We start from the raw sequence: 27,556 nt of genomic DNA, 5'->3' as shown, positions 1-27,556 counted from the left end.
CACCTAGGAGGGCCTACAGGCTGTTGGTCCCCAGGATGCCTTAAGAGCGGGCCTCTATTGGGTGCCTTGTTACGGAGCTCAGGAGAAGCCCTCTGCCTGAGACGGTTACCGTGGGTTAGGTGGGTTTGCTCTCCGACAAGTAGGGAAAAATGACACTGAGCCCTTATTATCCAGTCTCGAGGCTCCGCCCCCCTCACCGTCATATCCAATCACGCATGGGTTCGCCGGACTGGCACTCATTTTCCTCAATTGCTAGAGAGCAGATGGGCTCGCCCATCCGAAGACTGACAGGAGCACCGACCAATCATAAAGAGGATGCAGGCTTCCCTCTTTCTTAGGGCTTGAGGGAGATTTCCGGTTACTTAAGAGTCCTCTCGAGGCTGCGCGTTCTGTTCAGGTGTCCGCGTGTGTCCCTCCAGCGCAGCGGCCCGTGCCGGCAGCTGGTGAACTACATGTCGCCCCCTCAGGACCCGGAAGACGAACAGGGCGGCGGGGATCCACCCGGGGACCTCCGCAGCGTCCTGGTCACCAGCGTGCTCAACCTCGAGCCGCTGGACGAGGATCTCTTCAGGTAGCCGGCCGCATCTGGTCCGCACCCCAGCATCGGGTCAGAGTCTTCTGATCTTGATTGCTGCAACCCCACTGCCTCTGCTTGTACCCCTCTGGACGAGGATGGGCTCTGTGCGCGATGCCTCTGCAGTAACTGGGAGGGAACTTGTGCCTGACGAAGCTGCCCCGGCTTCCTCCTCGGCGCGGGGCTCTGTGCAGCCTCATCCCCGGGAGGTCCTGGCAATCTGGGCAGATAAAGTGGTGATCCGAGGTATCCTTCTCAGCAGCCTCCCCAGGAAGGGTCAGGTCCCTGGGAGAGCCAGCCCTGAAAGGGCAGTGATTTGTCCGAGGGAACAAACATGTCCGCAGCTCCTTGCAGTCACTTTTTCCTTGTACATACTCCATCCCCGCCACCACTAGGTGGGGTCTGCTGCTGCTAAGTCGCTTCAGTCGTGTCCGACTCTGTGCGACCCCAGAGGCGGCAGCCCACTAGGCTCCCCCATCCCTGGGATTCTCCAGGCAAGAACACTGGAGTGGGTTGCCATTCCCTGCTCCAATGCATGAAAGTGAAAAATGAAAGTGAAGTCGCTCAGTCGTGTCCGACTCTTCGCGACACCATGGACTGCAGCCTACCAGGCTCCTCTGTTCATGGGATTTTCCAGGCAAGAGGACTGGAGTAGGGTGCCATCGCCTTCTCCGAGGTGGCATCTAGTAGCTCCTTATTCATTCTGAGGCCTGAGCCAGTTTCCTTCCTGATGTCACTTAAATTTCTTGACTGTAACTGGGGATGTAACAGTTCCAGCTTCCAAGGCTCCTCCTGGCTTATTGGAAGCTGTTTTAGGCACTAACTTAATTTCCCCCATTTAACCAACTACAAATAACTGCCTGGAATTTTGCAGTGCCTTATATGAAAAATGCTGGGCCGAGCAGTGGGAAGCTTGAGACTTAATCTTAATTCTTAATCTTTCACTGGGGGAGACTTTTCACTTCTGGGGGCTGCGTTTCCTCATCTGTGCACTGAATGGGTTAGACTTGAAGTCTGAGGGTCTCCAAGCTCTAAATTTAGTTCTTTTAAGAACTGGTCTATCAAAGTTGAGGGGTGTAAGTGGCTGAGCTAATGCAGTCCACCTGCAGCTTGTGGGGTTCATCTTGGTCTACTCAAGGCGTTGAGACACGCCTCATATGGGCAATGGAAGACATATTGGACTTGGGATCAAAAGACCCAGATATTGCTCCGGATGGCAATTTGTGAACTGTGTGACCTTTCTCAAGTCAGTTTCCCTCTCTGATCCCTGTTCTCCTAGTGTAACATACGAGGATTGGTTCATTACCCTTAACTGAAGTCCACAGATAAAGCCTTGGAGTTGTAGATAGAGTGATGTTAGGTTATTTGTCTAGGGAAAGGTTTCTCAAAGTATCACAAACCCCAATCAGGTTAAGAAATCCTGCACTGGAGGCTCACTGAAGGTCGTAGGATTTGGCTCAGCCCCCAAGTCTTTCCTCTTGTCCCCCTCTCCCCACAGAGGAACGCATTACTGGGTACCCTCAACTCAGCGGCTGTTTGGGGGTCAGATCGTGGGCCAGGCCCTGGTGGCTGCAGCCAAGTCTGTGAGTGAAGATGTCCATGTGCATTCCCTGCACTGCTACTTTGTACGGACAGGTAAACCAACTCTTCCCTACCCCACCCCGGCCCAGGTGGCTCAGCAGAAGAATTCTGGCCTTGAGGGATGGGGGTGGTGACTGAGGGGAAAATGGGAGAGAAGGGGAGGGGAGAGGGATGGTGAGGTTAGTTGATCACCCTCAGGGGAGCCTAGAGGAAGAAGGGCAGGGGCCAGGAAGAACCTTAGACCCAGTACCTGTTGAGATACTAGGTACTTGCTGGTGCTTAACTGTGCCCAGTGGGTCTTCTGTTCTTTATCCTTTACTCACCTTCTCATGCCAGTCCTGGTGCTGGTTCCTCAGAGAAGTCCTGGAATCTCTGCTGGGAGTTTGGAAAAGAGACCAGCCTGGGAATCAAGAGACCTCTGGTCTAGGTGGAGCTTTGTCACTGATTGCCAGCTCCCCTTGAGTGAGATAACCACTCTTCCTTGCCCTCTCCTTCTTCCCACCTGAAAAATGCAGGCGGGCCTGGGCCAAGCGAGATTGTTCTAGCTGCTTACAACCCTGGGATCAAATCAAAGGAAGAGCATAATCTTTTAAAACTCAGGCTCTTTTGAGAAACATAAAAATCTCACTCTTAAGCAGATGTTCCCAATTTTAAGAGTCTCTGCCTTCTGCGTGGTCCCATCAACTGAGAAGAATTTATGGAACTTTATGAAACGTGATCTGTATTAAGAAAGACAGTGGGTTTCCCCCCTTCATTTTACAAATATAGAATCGTTGTTCACTCAATTAGTCATGTCCTCAAGGACTGAAGCCTGGCAGGCTTCCCTGTCCTTCACTGTCTCCCAGAGTTTGCTCAAATTCATGTCCATTGAGTCAGTGATGCTAACTAACCATCTCATCCTCTGTCGCCCACTTCTCCTTTTGCCTTCAGTCTTTCCCAGCATATATACAAATATAGAATACTTTAATAGTAAATATACCTTTTCATACTATACCCTGTTTGTCACTCCCCATCCCTTTGTTTCCTGTCCTTTCCTGATAGTCATTGCTATAAAGTATTTGAATGCTTATTTTGAGGTGAGCCCTGTCCTTAACCTTTATGCCAGTTGGAAGCAGACATACCCTTGTGCCCTTGGTTCCCTTAGTTTGCTTGTAGACTCCAAAAATCCTGGCCTTTTGATACTGTAATCCTTCCTGCCCAGTGAGACAGTTTTGTTTTGTTTTGTGGAAGTAGGGGCATTACCTGATCCCTTTGAACCAGTTTCATTATCCAGTTTCTGAAAAGAATTCTGAGTCTTTGTAGGTGAAGTAGCTAGTGCAGGGCCTGGCAGGTTGTGAGTTCTCCATAAACAGTACTTACCATTATTTTTTGACAATGAATATATGGGAGTGATTATAATTTGCACATTACAGTGTACAGCTATTTACATTGTCTTGTTTGATCCTCTTCAGTAAACCCAAGGGGTGTTTATTCTACGTGTAAGGAACCTTGGACCCAAAGAGGTTATGTAAGCAGCTTCCATAATGCTCAGAGAGGCAAGGCCAGGATTTGAACTTGAGGTTGGGTGACTCCAAGCTCTGTGCTTTGTTCTCCTTCTGTGCTTTTCTCTTTCACTCTTGGGAAATAATTCCAAAACCATGGGAGAGCCCATCTCAGGTTCTAGAGGAGGCATCCACTTCCTTGGAAATTCTCTATTTAGGAGCAGTATGAAATGAATGGTGCCAACACCGCTATATCCTAATAATCACCGGTTATTTGTATCCCCTTTCAACTTCTTGAAAGAAGACAGCTTAAAATAACTGGCTGTTAAAAGTCAGAATTCCCTAACAGCCCAGTGGTTAAGACTCCATGGTTTCACTGTGAAGGTACTAGATTCACTCCCTGGTCAGGAAACTAAGATCCTGCAAGCCGTGTAATGTGGCCAAAAATAAATTCTTTAATTTAAAAAATAAAATAAAAGTTGAGGCAGATTAGGAGTATGGAGTTAAACAGATACAAACTATTATACATAAAATAGATCTGCAACAAAGATTTACTGTGAGGCATAGAGAATTCAATATCTTTTAATAACCTGTAATGGAATATAATCTGCAAGAAAATAAAGTGTGGGGAAAAAAATAAAACATTTGGGGCAAAAGTTTTAAAAGTAAACAATTAAAGGGCCAGGAGACTAGGATTTGGGGGGAATGATTGTGTCAGAATACTAGGCTAAGGCATATCATCTCGGTTTTATATAAAAGTTAGTTCCACGCTTCCTGGGGGCAAGGCAGAAAGGGAAGCTCTTATTCATTTCTGATGTGACCCACTACCAGGGTGTTGTTTAGTTGATAAGTCGTGTCCAACTCTTTGTGACCCCATGGACTTTAGCCAGCCAGGCTCCTCTGACCATGAGATTTCCCAGGCAAGCATACTGGAGTAGGTTGCCATTTCCTGCTCCAGGGTATCTTCCCGACCCAGGGATCAAACCTCAGTTTCCTGCATTGCAGGTGAATTCTTTACTGCTAAGCCACCAGGGAAGCCCCCTCTACCGGGTATATCAAGATTTATAAACAGTGATGGTGCTTCAATGATCTTAGACCTTAGTTCCCTGACCAGGGATCAAACCCTTGTTCTCTGCATTGGAAGGACAGAGTCTTAACCACTGGACTACCAGGGAAGTCCTCCAGTGATATTTTTAATTAAAAGATACTGTGAGGTTGGGATCTGGTTCTTGGCCATTTATCATATCAATTCTTTTTCTTGAAGCCTAGGAGAGAATGTGAGTTTGGGTTTTTGTTTATTTTTTTTTTTTTAATGTATTTCTCTAGATAGTTGTCATCTGGCTTGGTACTGTCCATGGAATTCTCCAGGCCAGGATACTGGAGTGGTTAGCCTTACCCTTCTCCAGGAGATCTTCCCAACCCAGGGATGGAACCCAGGTCTTCCACATTGTAGGTGGATTCCTTTACCAGCTGAGCCACCAGGGAAGCCCTGATATAGGTTTAGAGCTTGGAGATTCTACAGCAGGAGTCAAAAAACGTTCTATAAAGGCAGATCATAAATAGTTTCGATTTTATGGGCAAAATAGTCGAAATACATAAACAAATGGGCTTGGCTGTATTCTCCAAAAATGTTATTTATGGCATCAATTTCTCCATCTATACAATTGGTTAAGACCCACTTGGCATAGTTAATGTGAAACCAACATGAGAAGATACCTTAGTTTAACTGTAAAAAATGAAAACGGAAACCTCCATTCAGGAGTGTTAGAAGGCCAGAAGAGGGCGCTCTCGTGCCCTGTGACAATGGAGCCCAAGAGGAAAAAGAAAGACTCCTTTCTGGCAAGGAATCAGCCAATGAAAACCCATAGGCTCCTTGTTTACTAGGACCCTCCTAATTACACTGTACTGTAACCCTCCTTTCCCCGCTCTATAAAAGCGGGCTCCTTCCCTTGCTGGGTGGGGACTTGTACCTGGCTCACCATGGTTGCAGACCTCAAATTGCAATTCCCTGCTGATCCTGAAGAAACATATCTTCGCTGGAGAAATATCTGGTTATCTGTTTCAGGTCAATGTAACAAATGCACTCAACTCCATAACTCTTTATCTCTCTTCCTTCAATATACTGCAGAGCCTACCTGCTCTGTTCCAATACAAATTTTAAAGAACAAGTCTAGAACTCATTGATGCTGATGCTGCTAAGTCGCTTCAGTCGTGTCCGACTCTGTGCGACCCCATAGACGGCAGCCCACCAGGCTCCCCCGTCCCTGGGATCCTCCAGGCAAGAACACTGGAGTGAGTTGCCATTTCCTTCTCCAGTGCATGAAAATGAAAAGTGAAAGTGAAGTCGCTCAGTCGTGTCCGACTCTTCGCGACCCCATGGACTGCAGCCTACCAGGCTCCTCCATCCATGGGATTTTCCAGGCACGAGTACTGGAGTGGGTTGCCATTGCCTTCTCCAAGAACTCATTCATACTGAAAGGTAAATCACTAGTGATGGAAAATACTGCATTTTAGCTGTAGCCCAAGGACTGGATGAAAACCTTTTTTTGGTAGGGAAGGGAGGCCTCTTTCCCATCCCCTGAAATCAGACTGCTCATGTAGCTATCTCCAGTTTCTGGACTGTTGAGAAACCCTTCTCAAAGGCCTTTGGCCTTTTGAGCATGCTCTGTTGCTCAATTGCGTCTGACTCTTTGTGACCTCACGTACTGTAGCTCAACAGGTTCCTCTGTCCATGGGATTCTCTAGGCAAGAATGCTAGAGTGGGTTGCCACTTCCTACTCCGCTAAGGCCTTGAGGAGGCCCCATTCTGATAAAAATGTCCTTTAGCATTGCCAGCTAGCAGACCTGAGCAAACCTGCTGGGCTTCAAGGCATTACAGGCATGTTTATGGCTGTTGAATGAGTCCCTGTGCCTGGCAGGGGCTTCCCACCTGGACAAGGTGGAAGAAACAACACTTCTCTAGACTTGCTTCTTGCATCTCAAAGTTGAAAATCATCCCCAAGTTGTTTTACCACCTAGATGTTCTCCAAGGTCGTCTGACTCAGACCAAAGGACTTTAGGAACACCAGGAAGATCTCTCCCTCTAAAAACCCTTCCCAGCCTGTTTGTTGAGGGTTGATAGTCCTTACCCTGGGGCCAGTGTTTCCCCTCTTGCATTGATAGAGCAGATACCAAAGGAGAAGGACATAGTGACTTCCATTTGCATTAAGAATGAAGGAACGGACTTGACAGCAGGCCTTTCTTGAGAGAATGAATATCAGACAATGGCCAAACCGTATATAAAAAAAAGTACTCTGAGCCACAACTGGTAGCAACTAGCACAGGAAACCAGCCTACTATCTACAAGTCAGGCTTGGAGGATGTCAGACCACCATCTCTAGCAGCCAATCTAGGAAGCCAAACCATAGTCCCTGTAAGGATCAGCCCCTAATGGCCAGGACTTGGTGAATAACTGAGAGCTTCCTTACTTTTTACCCGTTTCCAACTTAGGACTAACTAGGGAAAGCCAAACATGCGCCCTGCGTCAATTACATAGTTAGCCTACCTGTAGCTTCCCCTTGCCAGTGGTCTCCAAGCAGGGCACACCGGAAACCTTTTTTTTCCCCCACTATAAAGCTTTCCCACTCCTCTGTCTGCCTTTGGGTCTCTGCCAAATGGAAGTAATTGTGGCTGACTCCCTTGATGTACTAAATTCTGAATAAATAACCTTTGCTTGTTCTCACACACACACACACAAAAGGAAGGTAGAAAAGAAAAACAGAAAGGAAACAGGCAGCAGGGACTTCCCTGGTGGTGCAATGGATAATGATCCACCTGCTGTTGCAGGGGACATGGGTTCAATTCCTGCTCTGGAAGATCCCATGTTCCACGGAGCAACTGAGACCACGCTGCAACCACTGAGCCTGAGTGCTACCACTAAGCCCAGGTGCCTAGAGCCTGTGCTCTGCAACAAGTCACCGCAGTGAGAAGCCCAAGCACCGTAACCAGAGTAGCCCCTGCTCGCAGCAGCTAGAGAAAACCCTCAGAAAGCAGTGAAGACCCGGGGCAGCCAAAAATAAAGAGATACAATTATTTTAAAGAAAGAAAACAGGCAGCAGGCCAGATCTGCTGACCTCTGATCTAGAAGAATGGTACTGGGCTCATGACAAGATCCCAGTCACAGGTGGAACAAGACAAAAGCTGAGAGTATTTTATTTAAACACAGAGAACTTACTGTGTGTGCTGGATATTATTCTGAACACACCTTACAACTCTGTACTAATTTACCCTCATTGAAATCCTGAGAGGTATGAACACTATGATGTTCCCATTTCACAGATGGGCTAACTGCTCAGAGAGGTTAAGTGATTTCCCCAAGGTCGCACGGCTGCAGCTGGTGAGTGGCAGAGCTTTGAATGCAGGGAATCTGGCAGTGTCCATTCTGTCCTGTGCTATTGATGGACAGGAGCTCTGCCTGCACCAGGAACATCCTGATGACAGGGTCTAGGTGTCCTCCCTGTATCCCCAGTACCTGGGACTCAGCAGGCCACAGTCAGTAGCTACTGAGCAGAAAAGAAATGGAGAACCATTAGGTGAGCGGGCCTACGGGGCTCACTTGGGCTCACTGTGTGCCTTGTGCCCGCTGCAGGGGACCCGAAGGTGCCGGTGCTGTACCAGGTGGAGCGGACGCGGACAGGGGCAAGCTTCTCTGTGCGCTTCGTGAAGGCCGTGCAACATGGCAGGCCCATCTTTATCTGCCAGGCCTCCTTCCAGAAGGCCCAGCCCAGCCCCCTGCAGCACCAGTTCTCCATGCCTGCCGTGCCCCCGCCAGAGGAGCTGCTTAGCCATGAGGCCTTCATTGACCAATGTTTAAGGTGAGAGACCTGGAGGCCCTAGGACAGTGTTCAAACCGCAGATGCCACCCATTGGCGGGTCACGGCCTCCTTCAGTGGATCCCAAATAGCACTTTAAAAAGCTAGACTTGGGATTGGGGGAGTGAAAGGGAGGGGGTATAGGTATACTTATAGCTGATTTGAAACTGGTGTCACTTCAGGGGCTCCGAAGAGCTTCGGCACCATAGTCCTTTATGGCCCAGCACAGAAAGTAATTCAGCAGGAGGCAAAGTGATTGATAAGTGATTTATTAGAAGAGGATGCTTGTGAGGCTTGTAAGTGGGCGGGAGAGACATGCTGCGCACCCTGAGAACTTACTGGGCTACAGTTTGAAAATCGAAGGAAAAGAGGGGAGGAGAAGAACGTCTTTGTCTTTCTTGAGTCGATGTCTTGCTTCCAACATCAGCTTCTGCTCCAGCTTGAGCAGGGAAGTTTTCCTGTCCCTGCGTGGTCAAGCTAGGTCCACAAATGACTGTGTTTCGTGTGTGCAGAGTATGTCTCCGGGATCACTGACTTACTGAGCTCGCTGGGCAGGATGTGAGTCTCGTTGTTTTGGGGGCAGGTCTTGTGTTTTTCTGCTGCGTGGCTTTGTTGCTAAACAAACCTGCTTTCTTGAGGAATCATGAACGTACCAGGGTTTCCCATACTTTTTCTACTCAACAATCCCTTACTGCTTAGTTGTGGGGGCTCAGTCATGTCTGACTCTTTGCAACCTCATGGACTGTAGCCCGCCAGGCTCCTCTGTCCATAGGATTCTCCAGGCAAGAATACTGGAGTGGGTTGCCATGCCCTCCTCCAGGGGATCTTCCCCACCCAGGTATCGATCCCTAATCTTCTGCATTGCAGGCAGATTCTTTACCAGCTGAGCCATCAGAGAAGCCGAAGAATACTGGAGTAGGTAGCCTATCCCTTCTCCAGGGGATCTTCCCGACCCAGGAATCAAACCAGGGTCCCCTGCATTGCAGATGGATTCTTTACCAGCTGAGCTACCAGGGAAGCCCCCAATCTCCTAGTGGGATTCACTATTTAATCACCTGTTTTGTCCCTTAACTCTGTCCCCATCAGATACACGTTGTACAGCAGAAACTAACATGACACTGTAAAGCAGTTATCCTCCAATTAAAAAAAAAAAAAAGCTGGGGGCTTCCCTGGTGGTTCAGTGGCTAAGACTTTGTGCTGCCAGTGCAGGGAGCCTGGGTTCAATCCCTGGTTGGGGAACTAGATCCAGCATACAAAAACAAACAGATCCTGAGTACCGCAAAGATCAAAGAACCCCCCTACCACAACTAAGACATAGCACAGCCAAATAAAAGTAAATAGATAAATATTAAAAGAAGAAAGGCGGGGTGGGGCGGGCTGCAGGGCATGAGATCCGCTCATGCGCAGGTCTCTGATTGGCTGATGCTGACGTAACAGGGCAGTGTCTCAGGGGTGAACCTTATCAGTCCCTAGGTTCCAGGAGGCCCCGGGGCTATGTGCTCATGGTCATCAGTAGTTAACATCTTCCATTTGGTGGGGAGTTTTCACAGCTGTAAAACAACTCAGGAAATGTGCATCAAATGCTGGGTACCTGGGTACCTCAGAGAGGAGTGAAAGCCAAGGAAGTGGATGAAGACCTGTCCCCAGAAGGCCCCCCAGCGTCCTGCTCAGTTACAGTTCCCACCTTTCTTTCGATACTCTTCAGTCTTGAGGAGAACACGTTCTGAACAAGAAAAGGAATAAAGGTTCAGATATGGAAGTTAATCTTAAACTTGACAGAGGTGCCCACAGGTTCCTGCTCGGTTACTGATTCCTGCCAGGGCTCCACCTCTCTTGGTGCCCACCTGCTGTGTAGCTTTGCCCTCTCCAGCCTCTCAGAGCCCTGCTTCTTCATATGAAAAATGGGGGTCATTGTTTCTGCCCCGCTTGCTTCACAGCTGGGTGGTAAGGAGGGCTCCACTGCCTAGTGCCCTGTGCAGGGGAGTCAGCCCAGTGTGACGCGAATGTGCTTCCGAACCTGGGAAAGGCCTGGGCTCAGACCTGGACTCTGTCACTGCCTGCTGTGTGAGTCTGGCAAGTTGCTTTCCCACTTTGAGCTTGTGATCAGTTATAAAATCCATCGGAATCCCTACCTCGTAAGGCTGCTGTGAGGATGACAGAGATAAGTGATAACAAGGTGCTTAGTGAGCACTCAGTAAATTATAGTTATGCCACTCTTGACAGAGAGGAATAAACATGGAGCCTGGTGTGTGGTCAGAGCTCCAAAATATTTGAGAAGGAGACCTGGGTTCAATCCCTGGGTCGGGAAGATCCCCTAGAGAAGGGAACAGCAACCTGCTCCAGTATTCTGGCCTGGAGAATTAAATGGACTGTACCGTCCATGAGATTGCAAAGAGTTGGACATGACTGAGCAACTTTCACTTTCTTTCTCTTCTTTTCTCCCTGGCGGCCCAGTGGTTAACTTTCACTACAGGGGGCTTGGGATTCAGTCCCTGTTTGGGGAATTAAGATCCCACATGCCGCGGGCAAAAATAAATTAAATAAAAAACTTTGAGAATGAAAGGAGGACCTTGTTCTTAAAGGTCCCCGAATCTAGAACTGTGTCTCCCATAAGGAAACCACTAACCACAGGGGGCTGTGTTGAGTTTATTAACATTAAACAGAGTTAATTCAGATCTGTTCCTCGGTCACACTGGCCACATGTCAAGCCCTCAGCAGCCTGATGTGGCTAGTGGCCACCACAGTGGACCAGAACGTTCCATCATCACAGAAGTTTCCATCAAGGCTCAAGGGGAAAGGGAGGGAAATGAAATACTGGGGAAGAGTGCTAGGGGCACGAGGGGTGGTGTTCCCTGTAGCAAAGGGGCTTCCCTGGAAATGGGCTCCTTGCCCCGGGAGACAGTGTCCCCAGTGGCTCAGGTTAGGTAAGTCAGTCTAAATAGGGCAGCCTGTTTCCTGAGGGTTAGAATAGAGAAGCGGTTAAGAGCAGGAACCGAGGAGGAGCCAGACCAACTCCTGCCCCCATGCGCTTCCTGAGCTGGCTGTCTGCACCCTCTATGTCTGCTCCACTTCTCAGAGAGCAGGGAAGATAGCATGTGAGTTCATGGATGTGAACTGCCTGGAGCTGGGCCCATTACAGGGTAGCCCCATGGCTGGTGTGTTGGCTTCACATGCATTATGTTGTCTCCTCCCCAGTGTTAACTATGAGGGAGGTGACTGTCATCACCCCCATTTTGCAGATGGGAAAAAGGCTGATGATGACTAACTTGCAGCAGGCCACAGGGCTCCTCGGTGGCAAAGAAAGGATGCAGATACTGTCCTATCCTGCCTGCTGGAGGGGAGGAGAGGCCTGAGGATGTCAGGAGTTCCTGTGGAGGAACGAGCGGGGTCAGAAGAGGCAGCTGACAGGTTCCCCATCTTTCGGGGTCTCCCCACCCCTCTCCCCTTTACTTTCAGGGACCCGAAGCTCCAGGAGAAGTACCAAGTGGGGCTGAACCGAATTGCTGCCCAGGAGGTGCCCATTGAGATCAAGCTGGTAAACCCAACTACTCCATGCAAACTGAAGAAAATGGAGCCCAAACAGATGTTCTGGGTGCGAGCCCGGGGCCATATTGGTAAGCGGACCCCACGGCCTGAAAGGAAACTCTCTTCCGGGTTCTAGACCTGCACCTCCTCTGCCCTGGGTGGCCTTGAACACGGTCCTCCCACACTGTGGGCCCATTTTCTTATCTGAGTGACGGAGAAGTGAGCACAGCATTTTGCAGGGGTAGAATGGGGAAGTGACAGGAATCCTCACGTGGGCCTTTCCTGGGGAAGGCAAGGCACCTGGCCGAGATTCTTCTCCAGGTCCCCTGCTAAGCATAAGGTGCCTTTGTGCAAAACTGGAAGAAGATACTTTCAAGGTCCGGGGTGGGAGGCGGGGGTAGGATTTCAGTCCTCACCCACCCCTGCCCTCCCCCGCTCTGTCTCCCTTGGCCTCCATCACACACACGCACACACACCCTTGGGCCAGGTGCCCTTGTGAAGAGTCTGCACATCTGTGCACGGCAGCCCCTTTCTCCCCACCTCCCTGCAGGTCCTGTGCTGTAAAGCCCAGGAGCCCAGGGCTGATGGGACTGGAACCTGTTGCAGGCGAGGGCGACATGAAGATGCACTGCTGCGTGGCGGCCTATATCTCGGACTTTGCCTTCTTGGGCACAGCGATACTGCCCCACCACTGGCAGTACGAGGTGGGCTTCATGGTCTCTCTGGACCACTCCATGTGGTTCCATGCCCCTTTCCGAGCTGACCACTGGATGCTCTATGAGTGTGAGAGCCCCTGGGCCGGTGAGTACTGGGGTCACGGGGGACGAGGGTGCTGACCTTGGTGCCTTTGGTGGGGAGGGCAGGGAGCCTGCTTTCTTGGGTGATGCTCCTCTTACTGTTGAGTGCTGCACATATCACTTCCTCTCCTGCTTCTGCAGTCTGTGGCATCCTTGTCTCCAAAATGACAGGGTGTGGCCTGAGGACAGGACACCTGCTCAGCTAGTTTCTGTAACATGCTGGGGACATGATTCACTTTTTCTGAGGCTCAGTGCTAGTCCCAGAACCACTTCAGATTCTCTGTGTGATGCTGGGCAAGTCCCATCTCCACTCTGAGTCTGTTTCCTCACCTACACAGATAGGGTTGCACCAGAGCAGAGGGATCCAAAGCTGGGGGCCTATTCTTCCACCTCTCGGGAGAGCTTTTTCAAAACATTCCCAGATTTGACCCCCGATTCTGACTGCAGGGCTGGGATGAGGTCCAGGAAAGTTTACAAAGATTCCCTAAGTGATTCTGACAGCCTGGCTGGGGGTTGGGGCCCTCAGCAGTGTAGGGGCCCCACTGCTTGGACCCTCCTTATATTGTGAAGCAAGAAACCCAGACTTGTTCATCAGTGCCTGGTCTCAGAGCCCTGGGTTCTGTTCCAAGGAAGAGCATTTCAAACGAAGAGAAGCCTTGTCTTGTGAAACAGGGACAAAACTTAAGGGACTCTTTATACTCAGGGAAGAGGGACTCTCAAGAACCAACAGCATCACAGCACAGAAGAGCCACCTTGATGGTAGGTCTCTTGGGTTTGGCTTTGACCTGATCCTTAAGGCCAATTTCCCAAGCCTCTCTAGCCTTGAGTGTCATCATCTGGAACACAGGACAAGGCCTGCTTTACTTGGCTACCGTGAGAACTAAGTGGGCTGTACTGTGTTTAAAAGAAACCAGCAGTTCCCTTCCTAAATGTCAGACTCCAGCCCTGGGTAGCAAGGGAGAATCTCCACGTGCGGGGCTGGGGGGAGTGCCTAGGCTCCTCATGGCTTCATATCCTCTCCCCTGAGCCCCTTTGTCCCCATGATTGTGGAAGATTTTTAAAAATTTTTTAATAATATGAATGACTGGTCTGGAGGGCCGGACTTATTACAAAGGGAACTGATGGGTTTCCTTACACAAGTGGCCAGAGGTTGGGCAGATCCGCCTAGCTGAACTTCTGAATCAGACTGTTCTCAGAACTTCTCCCCTTGGGATTCTTTTTTTTTTTTTGGAGAAAGTCAGCAGATACATGAAAGTGCTTTTAAACCATCAAGTGGGGCTCCTTTGGGAGGAGTTACATAATAGGCTCCTAAAGGGATGCTTGGAGATTGGGAGTGACCACACCACCAAGCGTGGCTCTGGCATGGGGTGGCCCAACCTGAGTTGCACCTCTTGCAAGCAGCGCGTTTGGCTGGGCAGCAGGAGACAGGCCATTGAGACTCTTCTCTTCATCCGCAGGCAGCTCCCGGGGCCTGGTTCATGGGCGGCTGTGGCGTCAGGACGGGGTCCTGGCTGTGTCCTGTGCCCAGGAGGGCGTGATCCGAGTTAAGCCCTGGGACTCAACGAGCAAGCTGTAGCCAGAGGTGCCAGCTGGGCCTGGGGCTTCAAGGCTCTCCCTTCTCCCCCTAACTCCTGAGGCAGGATTACCAGCCAGGGCTGGGCCTTCTGTCTGGGATCCAATAAAGAGACTCAAACCACGGGAGCTGCTGCCCTTTAATGCCCCTGGGCCAGGATCGCAGCCCTCCCTCCAGCCATCAGCTCCAGGACTCCACGGCCACAGTCCCTGGCCCTTCAGCCAGGCTGGCCTGCAGGAAGACAGACCATCGACCCTGACCTGGGTCACAATGGCCCCCAGGTATTCATAAGCTGGAGAGGCAGCGTCAGACTTTCTCCCTACACCATCCCAGCTTGTCCTGAGTGCAGCTCAACAGAAGCAGCACGTTTCCTTGGTCTGCTGCAAATTCTCTGTGGACCTTCTTGGGGTTCCCAGCACCCCAGAGAGCTTCTCAGCAGCTGTCTGTGTCCTCGTCAGCCCCCCAGCCCACCCCCCCCATCCAGGGGCGGTGCCTCTGCCACAGTGGCCTTTCTAGGTGACACTAGTCCAGCACCTCCTTGATGAGTAACTCTTTAAGACTGGGAGGTGGCGTGGGGGTCAGGCCTGCCTCCTGCAGGGCCTGGAGCCGGGCCTCAGAGTGGCGTTTGTCCAGGCCCAGGCGCCAGGAGAGCCGCACGTGGGCCTCCAGAAAGGGGGCCAGCAGAGGGTGCGGGCTTTCGGCCCCCAGCAGCTGCAGGGCCCTCTCACAGCATGCCCGGGCCTCCCCGGCATCCTCCAGCTCCTGGTGGCACACGGCCAGCCCCGCCAGGGTTAGCAGACGTCGGTCTGGGCCACAGGGGATGCCCAGCTGGGCCTGTAGCTGCCAGGCGTTGGCCCAGAGCGCCAGGGCCTCGCGGTAGAGGCCGGTACAGGTGAGGCTCTGTGCCCGCCGCAGCTCGGGCAGCACGAAGAAGTCTTGCAGGTCCGCAGCATGGCGCAGCTCAGGCACAGCCTGGAGGTGGCCCAGAAACTGCTCGAAGGCCCGGCTGCGGCGGGCGATCGTCTCAGCGGTAAAGTTCTGGCGCAGGCGCTTGCGGGGGAAGGAGACGCCAGCCATGGGGCCCCGGAACTGCCGCTGCAGGTTTCGGTGCAACCGCTCAAAGTCCGAGTAGCGGCGGGAGATCTGGGCCGGCTGGCTATCCGGTGGCCCCGGGCCCATCACGGCGAGGGTGTAGAGCTGCAGGGAGGGCGGGGGTCAGGGCAGAGGCAGGGTGTCCCCGGGCCCCTTCCCTCCCTGATCCCCCCACCTCCACTTCGAACTCTCTTCCCCCACCCCTTCCCTTCACCCTGGAGATTGAGCCTGGAGGGTGGGAGCTGCCAGGGCTGCAGCCGGGGAGCCCAGTCTCATCTTACCTGAGGCTCGTCTGAAATGACCCAGGCCCAAGGCAGCACAGGGAGAAAAAGACAGAGATGAGCTTTAGCGCCTGGATGGCTGTCCCCCTCACCCCTTCCAGGGAGTGCATGCTAAGTCGCTTCAGTCATGTCCGACTCTCTGCGACCCTATGGACTATAGCCCACCAGGCTTCACTGTCCATGGGATTCCCAGGCAAGAATATTGCAGTGGGTTGCCATGCCCTCCTCCAAGGGATCTTTCCCACCCAGGGATCGAACCCAGGTCTGATGTCTCCTGCCTTGGCTGGCAGGTTCTTTACCACTAGTGCCACCTGGGAAGCCCCTCCCATTGGGAAGCGAGCTCTTCTGACAGCCCCTCTGGAAAACCAGCTGTGTGTTGAAACCCAGGCCCATCTCCAGGCCAACCTTTAGGACCAGCTTGGAGCTCTGTTCCATTCTGGACACATGGCTCCACATGGCTGGGTTATTCCCATCCAGACCCTCAACACAGGTCTTGAGACAGTCCCAACAGTGACCAGTGTAAAGCACACTGGACTGGGACCCAAGTTCTACCCTTGGGTCAGATGCTCCCTCACTATGGAAGTCAGGCAGGGTGGTCCCCTTCTTGGGCCCACTTCCACTCTAGTGAATGGAGCGCTGGCCCAGCTCACTGTTTACTCAGGTATGGGACGGGAACAAACGTCAGTCCCCGGGATGTTTAGGTGGTAAGTACTGGAGTGAATAACCCTTGAATAGAGGCAGGAGGTGATACCCCCTCTCATTCTCTGTGAATCTTTCTGACTACAAATTGAGAAGCTCTCTGTCTGGTTCACAAAAGCCCTTCTCCAACACTTCTCAGCTCCGTTTTTTAGAAAAGAGCCAGAAAGAATCTGTCAGCGCCACCTCCAGGCAGCAGCATCCAGTCAGACTCTGTTTCACTGCTTTTATTTTTATGGTTATCTTCTCTTTATGGTGAGTTAGTCAAGCTTCCCATATACAGTTGTTTTGTAAAGTTGTCTTTTAAAGTTATTTTTAAAAAATAGGTTTATTTGAAGCAAAGTGATAAGCACCAAATGGTAAAAGTAGCATTTAGATAGGACCAAAATTGTGAGGGAGATGGACGTTTGGGAAACGCTGAACAAGATGACCACTAAGCTTCCCACCAGGTCTGAGAACCCAAATATGCCTTAATCTATAATAATGCTGAGCTAACAGGTCTAAAAAGGGGATTAGCAAGCACTAGGTTGCAACTGAGCACGCACACACACACATATACACACACAGATGTTAAAAGTGTACTAACACCAAACCCAGATTTTACTCAAATCTGTTCTGTGAAACTGCCAATATCAGAGCCACGCCTGCTCAGTCAGGTTTGCCTGCTCACTCTGGAAGATTCAGTCTAACTAGTATTCAGGATTAGAAAGTTTAACCATAAAGAAACTTATTTTACTCTAGTTCAACTCTGCATTCCTAAAACATTACATATTGACTGTAAAGCTTTTGTTTTTTCTTTAAAGGGACAGTTATTAATATTCCAGGGAACCAATTTTCTGCAGAACACACTTCAGGAAGCCCTCATCTATAGTGACCCGTTATGCTCATCTAGCTTTTATTTTCATTGGTAGTTTTTGGACAAAAACCCATTTTAGATCCATTGCCTGATCCTTCTGTTGTCTTACGTGACAGGTAAATAATGAGGATCATTAACTGAGCACTACCCTGCACCACACTGTGTGAGTTCTTCACAGCTACTGTTTCACCATCACAACCTCACTGTGAGGAAGGTGTCCATACCTCTGTCAGCTCAGGAAGCAGGCTCCCAGAGAAGGCAAAGGGTTTAAAGACCTCCTCTAAGTCACACAGCTGGTAAATGGCCCAGCTGGGACTCAAACCCAGGCCGACCTAATTCCAAAGTCTGCTCTTAACCTCCAGCAGATGTTGAAGCAGGATTTGTTGCCTAGTCACTCAATTGTGTCTGACTCTTTGCGACCCACCCCCAGGCTCCTGATTCCCTGGGATTCTCCCAGGCCCGGCCCAGGCCAGGCTTGGCTCTATCTTGTCATTCTCTTCCCAGAGCTGCTCCCAACTTCCCTGTCTCTCAGCTGCTCCTTACGCCCCCTTCCTGTGCATGACCCCCAGCCAGGACTTCTGCTGCTCAAGACTCGACCATCAGAGTCAATCCTCGGTGAAACTGGAGCAGCTGCCCCGTGGGCGTGGCTCTTTTTTCACTGAGAGCCTCAGAAAGGGGTGGAGAAGTCCAGATGTGGGACAGGGCTCCAGGCCCCCTTCCTGCTGAGTCAAAAATGGAGGAGGGTGGGGAAGAGGAGGGAAGTGAGAGGCAGGGAGCTGCTGCTGCCACGACCAGCCAGGTTAGGCTGGGTTTCAGGACCAGGCCAACCCCATCCTCCATGTGTTCCTCCTTTCCACAGTCAGGAAATCAGCCTGCCCCCCCCCGCAACCCCCCACCACTGACTGATCTTTACCCCAATCCACCAATCCCCTGGCGAAGGAAATGGCAACCCACTCCAGTATCCTTGCCTGGAAAATCCTATGGACAGAGGAGCCTGGTGGGCTATGGTCCACGGGACAGCAAAGAGTCGGACACGACTGAAGGCACGCACACACACACCAGTTCCCTAAATCCAGTCCTTCGGATCAGCTTATTCTGTACAGGTGTGAGTGCTGGAGAACTGACTCTTCTGGGTTGCAAAGAGGCCACAACAGGCCCTAGATGCCTGACATTTTCAACCCAAAGTAAAATAGTAATAACAGAACTACCATTTTATCGAGCACTTCAAGGCACAATGCGAAGGGCTTTCTGTGTACTGTCTCATTTAACTCCTGCATTATCCCCATTGTTCAGGTGAGAAAACGGGTTAGTCAAGGTTTCACAACTCACCTGAAGTCAAACAACTGGTAATAACTGGGATCTGAATCAAGATCTGGATCCCAAACCCATTTTTCCAACCAATACCAACTTGGTCTCAAGTCTGACTCAGATAATATTCTTCCCCATATATCTTGCATCTTGTGACAGTTTGCAAAAGTCCAGGGGGCAGAGGATATGCACAGTATTTCTTAGTCTCAAAACTGGGATAGGATAGGTTCATTTGCCTGAGGATCTGCTCAAGTTACAGCCCTTTTCTGGCCTCAGTTTCCCCATCTGTCAAATGGGGCAGCCATTTATAACTACACAGCCAGATCACCCAGGATGCTGGTTTCCCCTACTTTCTCTAAGCCAGGGTCTTCTAAGACTCATAGCTCAGGGTCCTGGACCCTCACTCACCACGTACTTGGAGGGTGGGTCCTTAACCACGGTGGCGTTGGTCACCTCAAAGAGCAGCCGCTGGGGTACCAGGGTGTTCCGGGACTTCTTCCAGAAATCTTGCAACTGCCGGGTCAGGAGCTGACTGCCCCGCTGCCCATCAGGTGGGGGACTCCGTTCTGCTTGAGCACAGGATGGGCCTGGGGCCAGGTTTGACGTAAATTAGGCGCCTGACCTCATTCATCCTCCTCCCAACGAATGACAAAGGCTTTATCCCTATCTGACATAAACGGAAACGGAGGGCCAGAGAAGGACCCGGAGCCAAACACCTGCCGGGCAGACAGTAGGAGTTAAATAAACATCTCCACCCCCCAAACATCCCTAGCACAGTACTACCGTTTGTATCCCAGAGTGTACATTTCATGCTCTAAACAACCCTGAGATGCGAGTGGTTTGACACAAGGGAACTTGGCCCAGAGAGGTGGTGTGAGTCTCTCAAGGTCACACAGCCAAGAGGCAGCGGGACGCACTTAAAAGAAGTGTCTTGAGTTTCGGTTGGATCAATTCGGGAACGCGGCCGGGGTGGAGGCCTAACCGAGCCCAGGGTTCCCGCCTCCATCCTCCCGCACTCGCCTGCGTCTTCTCCCGCCACCCGGTCGCCAGCGGACAGCGGGTCGGGGTCAGCGTCGTCGTCGTCCTCGCCGTCCTCCTCGTCGTCGTCCTCGGCGCTGGTGAAGCTCAAGGTGCCGCTGAGGCGGGACGACAGGCCCTCGGCATCGTCGTCCTCCAGTTCCGAGCTCTCCGGGAACGGCTCGGCCTCGGGGCCGGCCGCCGCCTCCCCGGGGCCGTCGCCAGTCAGGGCGTGCCGCAGCCGGTGCAGGAGCCGCGAGGCCATGGCACCCCGGGGGGAGCGCGCGACGCCGGGTCGCCGGCCGGGGCGGGAGGTGGACCCCGGCCCCGCGCCGGGAGGGGGCGGGGCGGGGCCCGGGGAGGGGGAGGGCGGGGCGCCGGGGAGGTCCCGCCCCTGCCCGTTGTGGGGATCGGGGGTTCTCCCGGCGGCTCTGCCTCCTGTGCCCCGGGGCGCCCCGCTCCCCGGTGCAGCTCCCGGAGGCTGGCCGAGGCCGACCGGGTTGCACCGAACCGGCCCAGTCCGCTCCGAGCGCCGCTCCGGCCCCTTCCTGCCGCTGGCCCGCCTCCCGCCCCGCCCGCTCCCGGAGCCGCCCGGGAATCCCGGGCCCTTCGCTCCAGGAGGGCTATGGGAATCCTGGGTAGGCCAGGCCTCCTCCGGGATCGTCCCCAATCCGGAGGGGCCTACGCCCTCCTTGAATCCGCCCACCCCTCTCGGAGACCCAGACTGGCCGCAGACTGTCTTCTCGTTTCCACCCAGCACTCTTTAACTTTCCAAAGTCACTGCGCGGCAGTCAGAAACCCATCTCTCCTGGGAGGAAACCGAGGCCAAGAGAAGCCATGTGATCTGAGATGGAATCTAACCTCGATTGGCCTAGGTTTTCTCATACCTAAAACAAGAACAATAAGAACTGAAGCACGATTTCTGCAGCTCTCCGAAAGGACCCTAGTCCAGGGCTTAGCTCAGAGCAGGGGCTAAGAGGATCATCAGTTACACAACGATTATTGTTTCTCCAGTGTTCACACGCTCTTACAATCTCATTTGAGCCTGCCTCACACATAGCACATAGACAAACGGGGAAACAGACCCAGAGAGGCTGAGTTACTTGCCTGAAGTCACACAGCTTGCCAGAGGTTTCTGAGAGTGGGGCCTTGCGGCCCAGGTCTCCTGAGTTCCACATCCTGTTTTGTTTTTTTTTTTTTTTTTTAATATATATATATTTTTTTTTTATTAAATTTTAAAATCTTTAATTCTTACATGTGTTCCCAAACATGAAACCCCCTCCCACCTCCCTCCCCATAACTTCTCTGTGGGTGATCCCCATGCACCAGCCCCAAGCATGCTGTATCCTGCGTCAGACATAGACTGGCGATTCAATTCTTACATGATAGTATACATGATAGAATGCCATTCTCCCATATCACCCATATCCCACATCCTGTTTTTTATCTCCCGATGTCAGTTGCAATCTCAGCAATTCCTCTAACGAGCTGTGTTTTTATCTTTTATCCAGAAGACAGCTGTAGGTCCAGAATTTATTGTCCCTTCCTGTCAGAAGGCCTAGCTATCAGTCCCTAGCAGGGCAGATATTGCTAGTTATATCGTATGATCAGATAAAATCTCTGATGGTAACCACTTCTTTAAATTTTTTTTTTTTTTTTTTACTTTTGGCTGCGCTGGGGCTTCGTTGCTTTGCCTGGCCTTCTCTAGTTGTGGCGAGTAGGGGCTACTCTTGGCTTTGTTGCGGTTCACAGGCTTCTCATTGCAGTGGCTTCTCTTGTTGCAGAGCACATGCTCCAGGCACCTGGGCTTCAGTAGTTGCAGTACTTGGGCTTGGAAGTTGCGGCTCCAACCCTCAGCTCTGGAGCGAGGGTTCAGTAGCTGTGGAGCATGGGCTTAGTGGCTCTGCAGCACGTGGAATCTTCTCAGACCAGGGATTGAACTCATGTCCCCTGCTTTGGCAGGCAGGTTCTTATCCTCCATGCCACCAGGGAAGTCCACTCCTGCCCTTTTTAAATGTGCAGGAGAGAGGGGTGGGGGAATGGCTTTGAATGGAACACACTCCCTGCCATCCCTCGGTGCAGAAGAGGCAGGGCTCTCATTTCCTGAGGTTCCACGGTATCCTCCACCTGGTTCTGGGCACTTGAAAAGGTGTCATATCTAACCCTCACAACCTCCTGGGGAAAAGGCTGTTAGTGGACAAGAATCGTACATTTTTAAGACGAAGAAACTGAGGGACTTCACTCCTGGTCCAGTGGCTAAGACTCTGAGCTCCCAGTGCGGGGGGCCCCAAGTTCAATCCCTGGTCAGGAAACTGGATCCCACATGCTGCAACTAAGAGTTCACAGGCCACAACTAAAGATCCTGCATGCCTCAATGAAGATGGAACGTACCGCATGCCTCAACTAAGACCCGGCACAGCCAAACAATATTAAAAAAAAAAAAACAACACACCAACAAACCTACATGTGCAAGGGCTTGGAGGGCTATAAAGGATGGTGTTTGAAGCTGCATTTTGGCTTGAACCAGAGCAGAACCACATGCAAGGTGGGGAATGAGAATGGACGGATCAGTGGGACCTTGCTTGGCCACAGTGAGTTTGGACTTTATCTATTTCGCCAAATAAATTAAAGAACAAACTAATGAACAAAGGATTGCTGGGAGTTCTATACTCCCTATACTCTGTTCCTAAAGGATCAAGTGGTTGCAATGTTTGTGTCCAAATAGGCACCCCTGGAGAGCATCACCCTTTGGCCCTGGGCCTGGCTGGGGGAGGCCTTATTTAGCCTGGCCTGGCTCCACTGAGCTTTCCTTGGGAATATCTATGTAGGGCAAGAAGGCAGCCCAGCTGCCACTGTCCGTCTGCCTTCCTTGGTGTCCAGCCCCATTTCCCTGGCCCCAGACCCTGTGTTTAGTCATCATCATGCTCTTTCTGTTACTTGATAAGAGTCCATGAATGTTGCCCATCCCAACACCCTGGTGGACGCCGTGGATTCTCAGGGTGGTCTCCCTTTGGATTTGACTTGATCTACCCACCCCTTCACTCTCCAGGAGGCCAGCTGAGCTCCTCCAGACATCTTCCCTGAGCTCCAGCAAAGGGCAAGCTGTCCCTGCATTTACTTAGGGAAACCTCCTCTGGTCCCCTCCCCTCCTAAAAAAGTGAATCCCCAAACCTCCTTTCCTGGACAAGGTAAGCTTGAGAGAAGAATCTGCTTTCAATGTTTCTTTCTCTTCCAAGTGCACACCCCGTTTCCTGGACCCCTCTATTCATTTTTCCCTCCAGACAGGTCTCTCTGGAAGACCGTCTGCCCCAACTTCCCCTCAGTCAGGATGAATAAGAATCCCCAACGTGACTACAGAGATTTTTGATTTACAAACCTCCCCGGTAAAAAGGGGAATAACCATAGTTGCTACCTCACAGGATGAGTATTGGGTGAGATCAGATGATTAAAACGCTTAGCACATGTGCAGCACGTCGCAGAGGTTCCGTAACTGTGGCTGTCAATTTCCCCTCATCCTGTCCTGTTCCCCTCTGGTCTCTGATCCAAAGACAAAACACTCCATTTGCAAAGCACTGACTTTAAGTATTTGGCACAAGCCCGGTGACTTAAACCCAGGCTCCCGTTTACCATGGTTTCTCTGGGAGGGAGGTTATGACTGTCTCCATCTCACACACAAGGAAACTGAAGTTCAGAGTGGCATTGCCACCTGCTCACGTATGCACAGCTTGTAGAGACAGGACTTGGATCTTGGGTTTTGAACGTCAAGGCTTGTGCTCTTCCATGCTACTACGGTTGCCTCTCTTCCCTCTATCCTGATCTTCCTCACCCATCTGGGAGCAAGTGTGCTTCTTGGGGGCGGAGTGGGGGGGCTCACTAGGAGTGGCAGAGCAAGGCGGGTTCTCCTCACAAGAATCTAGGACGTCAAGGCTCGCCACCTGCTCAGAGGCTTAAATTTCTCTGCAAGGGCCCTTGGCTAAATTAGGTAATGGGCTAGGGCTCTGGGAGGGGGTGGCTCACTGACCCCAGGATCTGATTGGCCAGGGCATTGGTCCTGGGGAGCAGGGAGGTGGGAGGAGAGGATGCCCCTACAAATCCGAGGGGCTAGAGCGGGCCAGAGCATCTTTGGGTGGTGGAGTACGGAGAAGGTAACCTACAGCGAAGGAGTCCAGGTGGACACGCAAAATGGTAAGGGTAAGGATCCAAAGGGACTTCCTCTCTGCCTTCACTGGAGCTCTTCTGGGCATCTCTCAGATCTGGGTGCTTGGTGGGGCAGTCACTTGGATGTTTGAAGATGGAATCTGAAGGCTCCTGGAATCCCGGTGTCTGGGAGGAAGGTTGGAAGAGGGCCTTGGACTTGTCTTGGAAGGGGATGGCTAGTGAGGACGTTCCAGGGGCCCATCCTCTAGGCTTGCTGGTTCCCTGAGATCTTCTGAGGCTTCTAGCAGTGTGGATCAGGGGACCGTGAGTGGGCTTTAGCTTGTCTCCCTTGTGGTGGAGAGGGGGTTATCCAGCAAGGCAGTGAGTGGTGGTGGGGGGATGGGCTGGAAGCCTTGCTAAAGCCCTCCTTTGGAAGACAGGAGGCCTGCTCAGGAGCAGGACCCCCAGAGCTCCAAGGGGCCAAAGATGACAGAGCAGAGTTAGAGAGATGTCACCCTCCCGGAAAGGGGCTGGGATTTGAGGCTGTGCTTCTCCTACGTGAGCCCTCCCCACTTCTCTTCAAGGAGTAACTAGACCCGGAGGGCAGCTGCTGTGGCCCATGCCTTACTAAAAATAGTCTGCCCTTCTGGCTCAGGACTGGGGAGGGAGAGGGGAGGAGGGGGAGGGGGAGGGGAGGAGGGAGACAGGGAGGACAGGCAGCAGCCAGCCAGCCAGCCAGCCAGCCAAAGGACTCCTAGGATGCTTCAGCACTCCCTCAGGGCCAGCCTCAGTCCAGAGCCCCGGCTGGGGTGGCTGGGCTTGGATGTGATCGGAACTCTCCAGAGCCACCTGTCACCCCCACAAGGCCCACATCCCACTCTGCCCAGCACCGAGTGGTATCTACTCTGATGACTGAGTCTGCGGAAGGAAGCTTACACCCTCTGTCTCTGCAAGTTCTGAGGGAGGGAATGTGCCTGATTCCTTGGTGGTACCAGTGTCTGGTCTATGGCCTGACCCTTGGTCAGGACTCAGTAACTTTCCGTCACTTTATTATTTGTGTAACCACAAACATTTATTGAGCACCTATTAAAGTACCAGGCTTCCCTGGTGGCTCAGAGGTTAAAGTGTCCATAATGCGGGAGACCCGGGTTCAATCCCTGGGTTGGGAAGATCCCCTGGAGAAGGAAATGGCAACCCACTCCAGTGTTCTTGCCTGGAGAATCCCATGGAGAGAGGAGCCTGGTAGGCTACAGTCCACGGGGTTGCAAAGAGTAGGACAAGACTGAGTGACTTCACTATTAAAGTACCAAGTGTGATGAGCAGGTAGGGAACCTAGAAATCATGCTAGAATTATGCTGGCACTTTACAAAGCCTTCTCATTCGGCTGATTCCAGCTGATCCCCGAAAAGCTGCTGAGAAGAGATCAGGGGATGAGGTACATTAATGACTCGCGGAAGGTCATGGGGTGGGGGGGCCCTCACTTGATTTCTGATAGACAAGTGAGACATAATCCCCAGTTCTTCAAAAGTGGGGCTGGGTGCTGTGGGGGCATGTCCAGAGTGGGGCAACTGGAAGCTGTTGCTCTGCAGGGACGTAGGGGGCACGTACAGAAATGGGGGTGCAGGAGAACAGGGTGAAGGCAGGAATGTACTCCCGTCTGTCCCTTTGACTCTTTGATGGCCCGTGTCTTCTGCAGACCGACCAGCAGGCTGAGGCCCGGTCCTACCTCAGCGAGGAGATGATCGCTGGTGAGTGGGGGTGGGCAGGCTGGCTGCTGGGAGGCGGGGTGCCGGGGAACCTGGAGTGTCTGGGCAGGTGGGCAGAGAGTATGTGGATGTGAGGCTGACAGTCTCGCCAGGCTCACCTCGGCTCTCTGCCCTCCTCGCCCTGGCAGAGTTCAAGGCCGCCTTCGACATGTTTGACGCGGACGGCGGCGGGGACATCAGCGTCAAGGAGCTGGGCACCGTGATGAGGATGCTGGGCCAGACACCCACCAAAGAGGAGCTGGACGCCATCATCGAAGAGGTGGATGAGGATGGTGAGCCGGCGGCCCTCGGGAGGCGACGTGGGAGGGTGGGTGGCGTGGCAGCCAGGGCTGGGCCCACTCACCACCCGCTCCCCTCAGGCAGCGGCACCATCGACTTCGAGGAGTTCTTGGTCATGATGGTGCGCCAGATGAAAGAGGACGCCAAAGGCAAGAGCGAAGAGGAGCTGGCTGAGTGTTTCCGCATCTTCGACAAGTGCGTCGGGGGCCCTGGGAACAGCCAAGGCGTGGAGCAGTCTGAATCTGGCCCTCAGGGCCCGAAGGTTCCGGGGGGGGGCGGATGGGGGTGCAGGCGGGGGGCGTGGCGCGGGGGGCTCGCCCCTGCGGGCCCTGAGAGCCCCGCGCCCAGGCCCTACACGCCCGCAGGAACGCGGACGGCTACATCGACGCCGAGGAGCTGGCGGAGATTTTCCGAGCCTCCGGGGAGCACGTGACAGACGAGGAGCTCGAATCCCTGATGAAGGACGGGGACAAGAACAACGACGGCCGCATTGACTTCGACGGTGAGGGTCTGGGGCGCGCGGGGACCGGGGCGCGGGGACGGGAGCCCCCTGAGCTTCGCGCCCCGGCGGGCGTCCTCTGCCTCGAGGGCGGGGCGGGGCGGGGTCAGGTTCCTCCCCGCCTCCCGCGGGCCGGTTTTGTGCAAAGCATCCGCTAATAGCCGGGCGCCCGGTCTAAGAGGCTGGGTCCGCCCCCTGCCCCCGGGACCTGGCCTCGTCCGTCGCGGGGAGACTCGTAAGCGCCCCTCCGTCTTCTTTCCTGCAGAGTTCCTGAAGATGATGGAGGGCGTGCAGTAAGAAGTCGGCCCTTGCAGCCACCGACACCGCGCGGCCCTCTGGCGTGGGCGGTGCCGCCCCCCCCCGAGCCGCTTTCGTCCCTCCGCCCCGGGAGGGAGGCGCGGCCCCTTCTGGGGATGTGTCTGAAAGGAATAAAAGGAAACATTGCAAAGCTCGTGGTCTGAGTAGAGGGGAGGACCGGGACGGATCCAGTGTCCGGGGCCGCCTGGTTGGGTCACCGTCCAGGGCGCCGCAAGGCTGGAGCCGCCCGAGAGTCCTCGGGTCCGAGCGCAGCGGGACCCGGGAACCCGAGGTGGCGTTCCATGCCCTCGGAAGTTTCGCGACTGAGCGTGCGTGACAGCTTAGCTGAGGGGCTGTGTGGCGCCTGGCGCTTCCAGGGTCCCCTCTGCTTCTAGAATCAAATCCAGATTCCATCCCCTCCTTCTCACAGTTGCCCCTCCCCTCGACAGGCTTCGGCCTCTCTTGCTCTGCAGGTGGGGTGCACTTTAAGCCCTTGGGCCTTTGCACACTTTGTTCTCTCTCCTTGGACTGCCCTTCTTCCTCTTATTAAAACCTTGGCAAATCCTTCAACTCAGCTCAGATGCTGTCTCCAAGATATCACGACCCATCTCAGATACCATCACGTCCTTCCTTGATCCGTGCGCTGACTGGCTGCACTCTGGCGACCAGAGCTCTTCTGGAAACAACTCAACGATAGTGAGAGCCGGGTCGAAGCTAATTAGGTGCAGTGGTAATTTGGCTTTGGTCAGGCTAAGTCTGAATCCTCATTGCTGGTGACAAACCACTCTCTGCTCCCTATCCTAATCTGTAAGATGGGGACAATGACAGTACATAGCTTTGGCCTTCCCTGGTGGCTCAGCTGGTAAAGAATTCGCCTGCTGTGTGGGAGATCTGGGTTTGATCCCTGGGTTGGGAAGATTCCCCTGGAGAGGGAGAAGGCTACCCAC

The 27,556-nt window shown here is 52.8% G+C and overlaps 3 protein-coding genes across 5 annotated transcripts; 2 read left to right on the top strand and 1 right to left on the bottom strand.

Moving 5' to 3' along the window:
* Window positions 1-383: 383 nt before the first annotated feature.
* On the top strand, window positions 384-14,491 carry ACOT8 (acyl-CoA thioesterase 8). Of its 2 annotated transcripts, XM_068986992.1 has the most exons (7): window positions 384-571; window positions 2,073-2,209; window positions 8,264-8,489; window positions 11,943-12,100; window positions 12,618-12,812; window positions 13,512-13,567; window positions 14,266-14,483. In XM_068986992.1, exons 1-7 carry the CDS (start codon window positions 453-455, stop codon window positions 14,344-14,346), a joined length of 972 nt encoding a protein of 323 aa, XP_068843093.1. In that variant the 5' UTR covers window positions 384-452; the 3' UTR covers window positions 14,347-14,483. The 2 variants fall into 2 exon arrangements, with proteins under 2 accessions (XP_068843093.1, XP_068843094.1); XM_068986993.1 differs by lacking the exon at window positions 13,512-13,567 and having other exon boundaries at window positions 14,266-14,491.
* Window positions 14,156-19,896, bottom strand: SNX21 (sorting nexin family member 21). 2 transcript variants are annotated; one of them, XM_068986990.1, is made up of 3 exons: window positions 19,635-19,896; window positions 19,023-19,180; window positions 14,156-15,578 (listed from the first exon to the last, which is right to left on the bottom strand). In XM_068986990.1, exons 1-3 carry the CDS (start codon window positions 19,894-19,896, stop codon window positions 14,904-14,906), a joined length of 1,095 nt encoding a protein of 364 aa, XP_068843091.1. In that variant the 3' UTR covers window positions 14,156-14,903. The 2 variants fall into 2 exon arrangements, with proteins under 2 accessions (XP_068843091.1, XP_068843092.1); XM_068986991.1 differs by having other exon boundaries at window positions 19,023-19,201; window positions 19,635-19,874.
* A 3,917-nt stretch (window positions 19,897-23,813) lies between these two features.
* On the top strand, window positions 23,814-26,609 carry TNNC2 (troponin C2, fast skeletal type). The gene is made up of 6 exons (XM_068986835.1): window positions 23,814-23,822; window positions 25,465-25,516; window positions 25,663-25,806; window positions 25,894-26,008; window positions 26,179-26,315; window positions 26,578-26,609. The coding sequence occupies exons 1-6, from the start codon at window positions 23,814-23,816 to the stop codon at window positions 26,607-26,609; spliced, it is 489 nt and encodes a 162-aa protein (XP_068842936.1).
* Window positions 26,610-27,556: the final 947 nt, after the last annotated feature.

The sequence above is a fragment of the Capricornis sumatraensis genome, chromosome 15, assembly GCF_032405125.1.
Source record: "Capricornis sumatraensis isolate serow.1 chromosome 15, serow.2, whole genome shotgun sequence".
Taxonomy (NCBI): Eukaryota; Metazoa; Chordata; class Mammalia; order Artiodactyla; family Bovidae; genus Capricornis; species Capricornis sumatraensis.
Note: the sequence above shows the minus strand (reverse complement) of the source record. Positions and strands in the feature narration are given on the sequence as shown.

Bases quoted from the DNA above. Each gene is read 5' to 3' on its own strand.
- ACOT8 (XM_068986992.1), top strand. From the start codon at position 453: ATGTCGCCCCCTCAGGACCCGGAAGACGAACAGGGCGGCGGGGATCCA. The intron at 8,490-11,942 runs GTGAGAGACCTG...CTTTACTTTCAG, and splicing joins TTCATTGACCAATGTTTAAG to GGACCCGAAGCTCCAGGAGA. The intron at 12,813-13,511 runs GTGAGTACTGGG...CTTTATACTCAG, and splicing joins GTGTGAGAGCCCCTGGGCCG to GGAAGAGGGACTCTCAAGAA.
- SNX21 (XM_068986990.1), bottom strand. From the start codon at position 19,896: ATGGCCTCGCGGCTCCTGCACCGGCTGCGGCACGCCCTGACTGGCGAC. The intron at 19,181-19,634 runs GCGAGTGCGGGA...GTGCTCAAGCAG, and splicing joins GGTGGCGGGAGAAGACGCAG to AACGGAGTCCCCCACCTGAT. The intron at 15,579-19,022 runs GTGAGTGAGGGT...CCCTCCCTGCAG, and splicing joins ACCCACCCTCCAAGTACGTG to CTCTACACCCTCGCCGTGAT.
- TNNC2 (XM_068986835.1), top strand. The intron at 25,807-25,893 runs GTGAGCCGGCGG...CGCTCCCCTCAG, and splicing joins CGAAGAGGTGGATGAGGATG to GCAGCGGCACCATCGACTTC. The intron at 26,009-26,178 runs GTGCGTCGGGGG...ACACGCCCGCAG, and splicing joins TGTTTCCGCATCTTCGACAA to GAACGCGGACGGCTACATCG.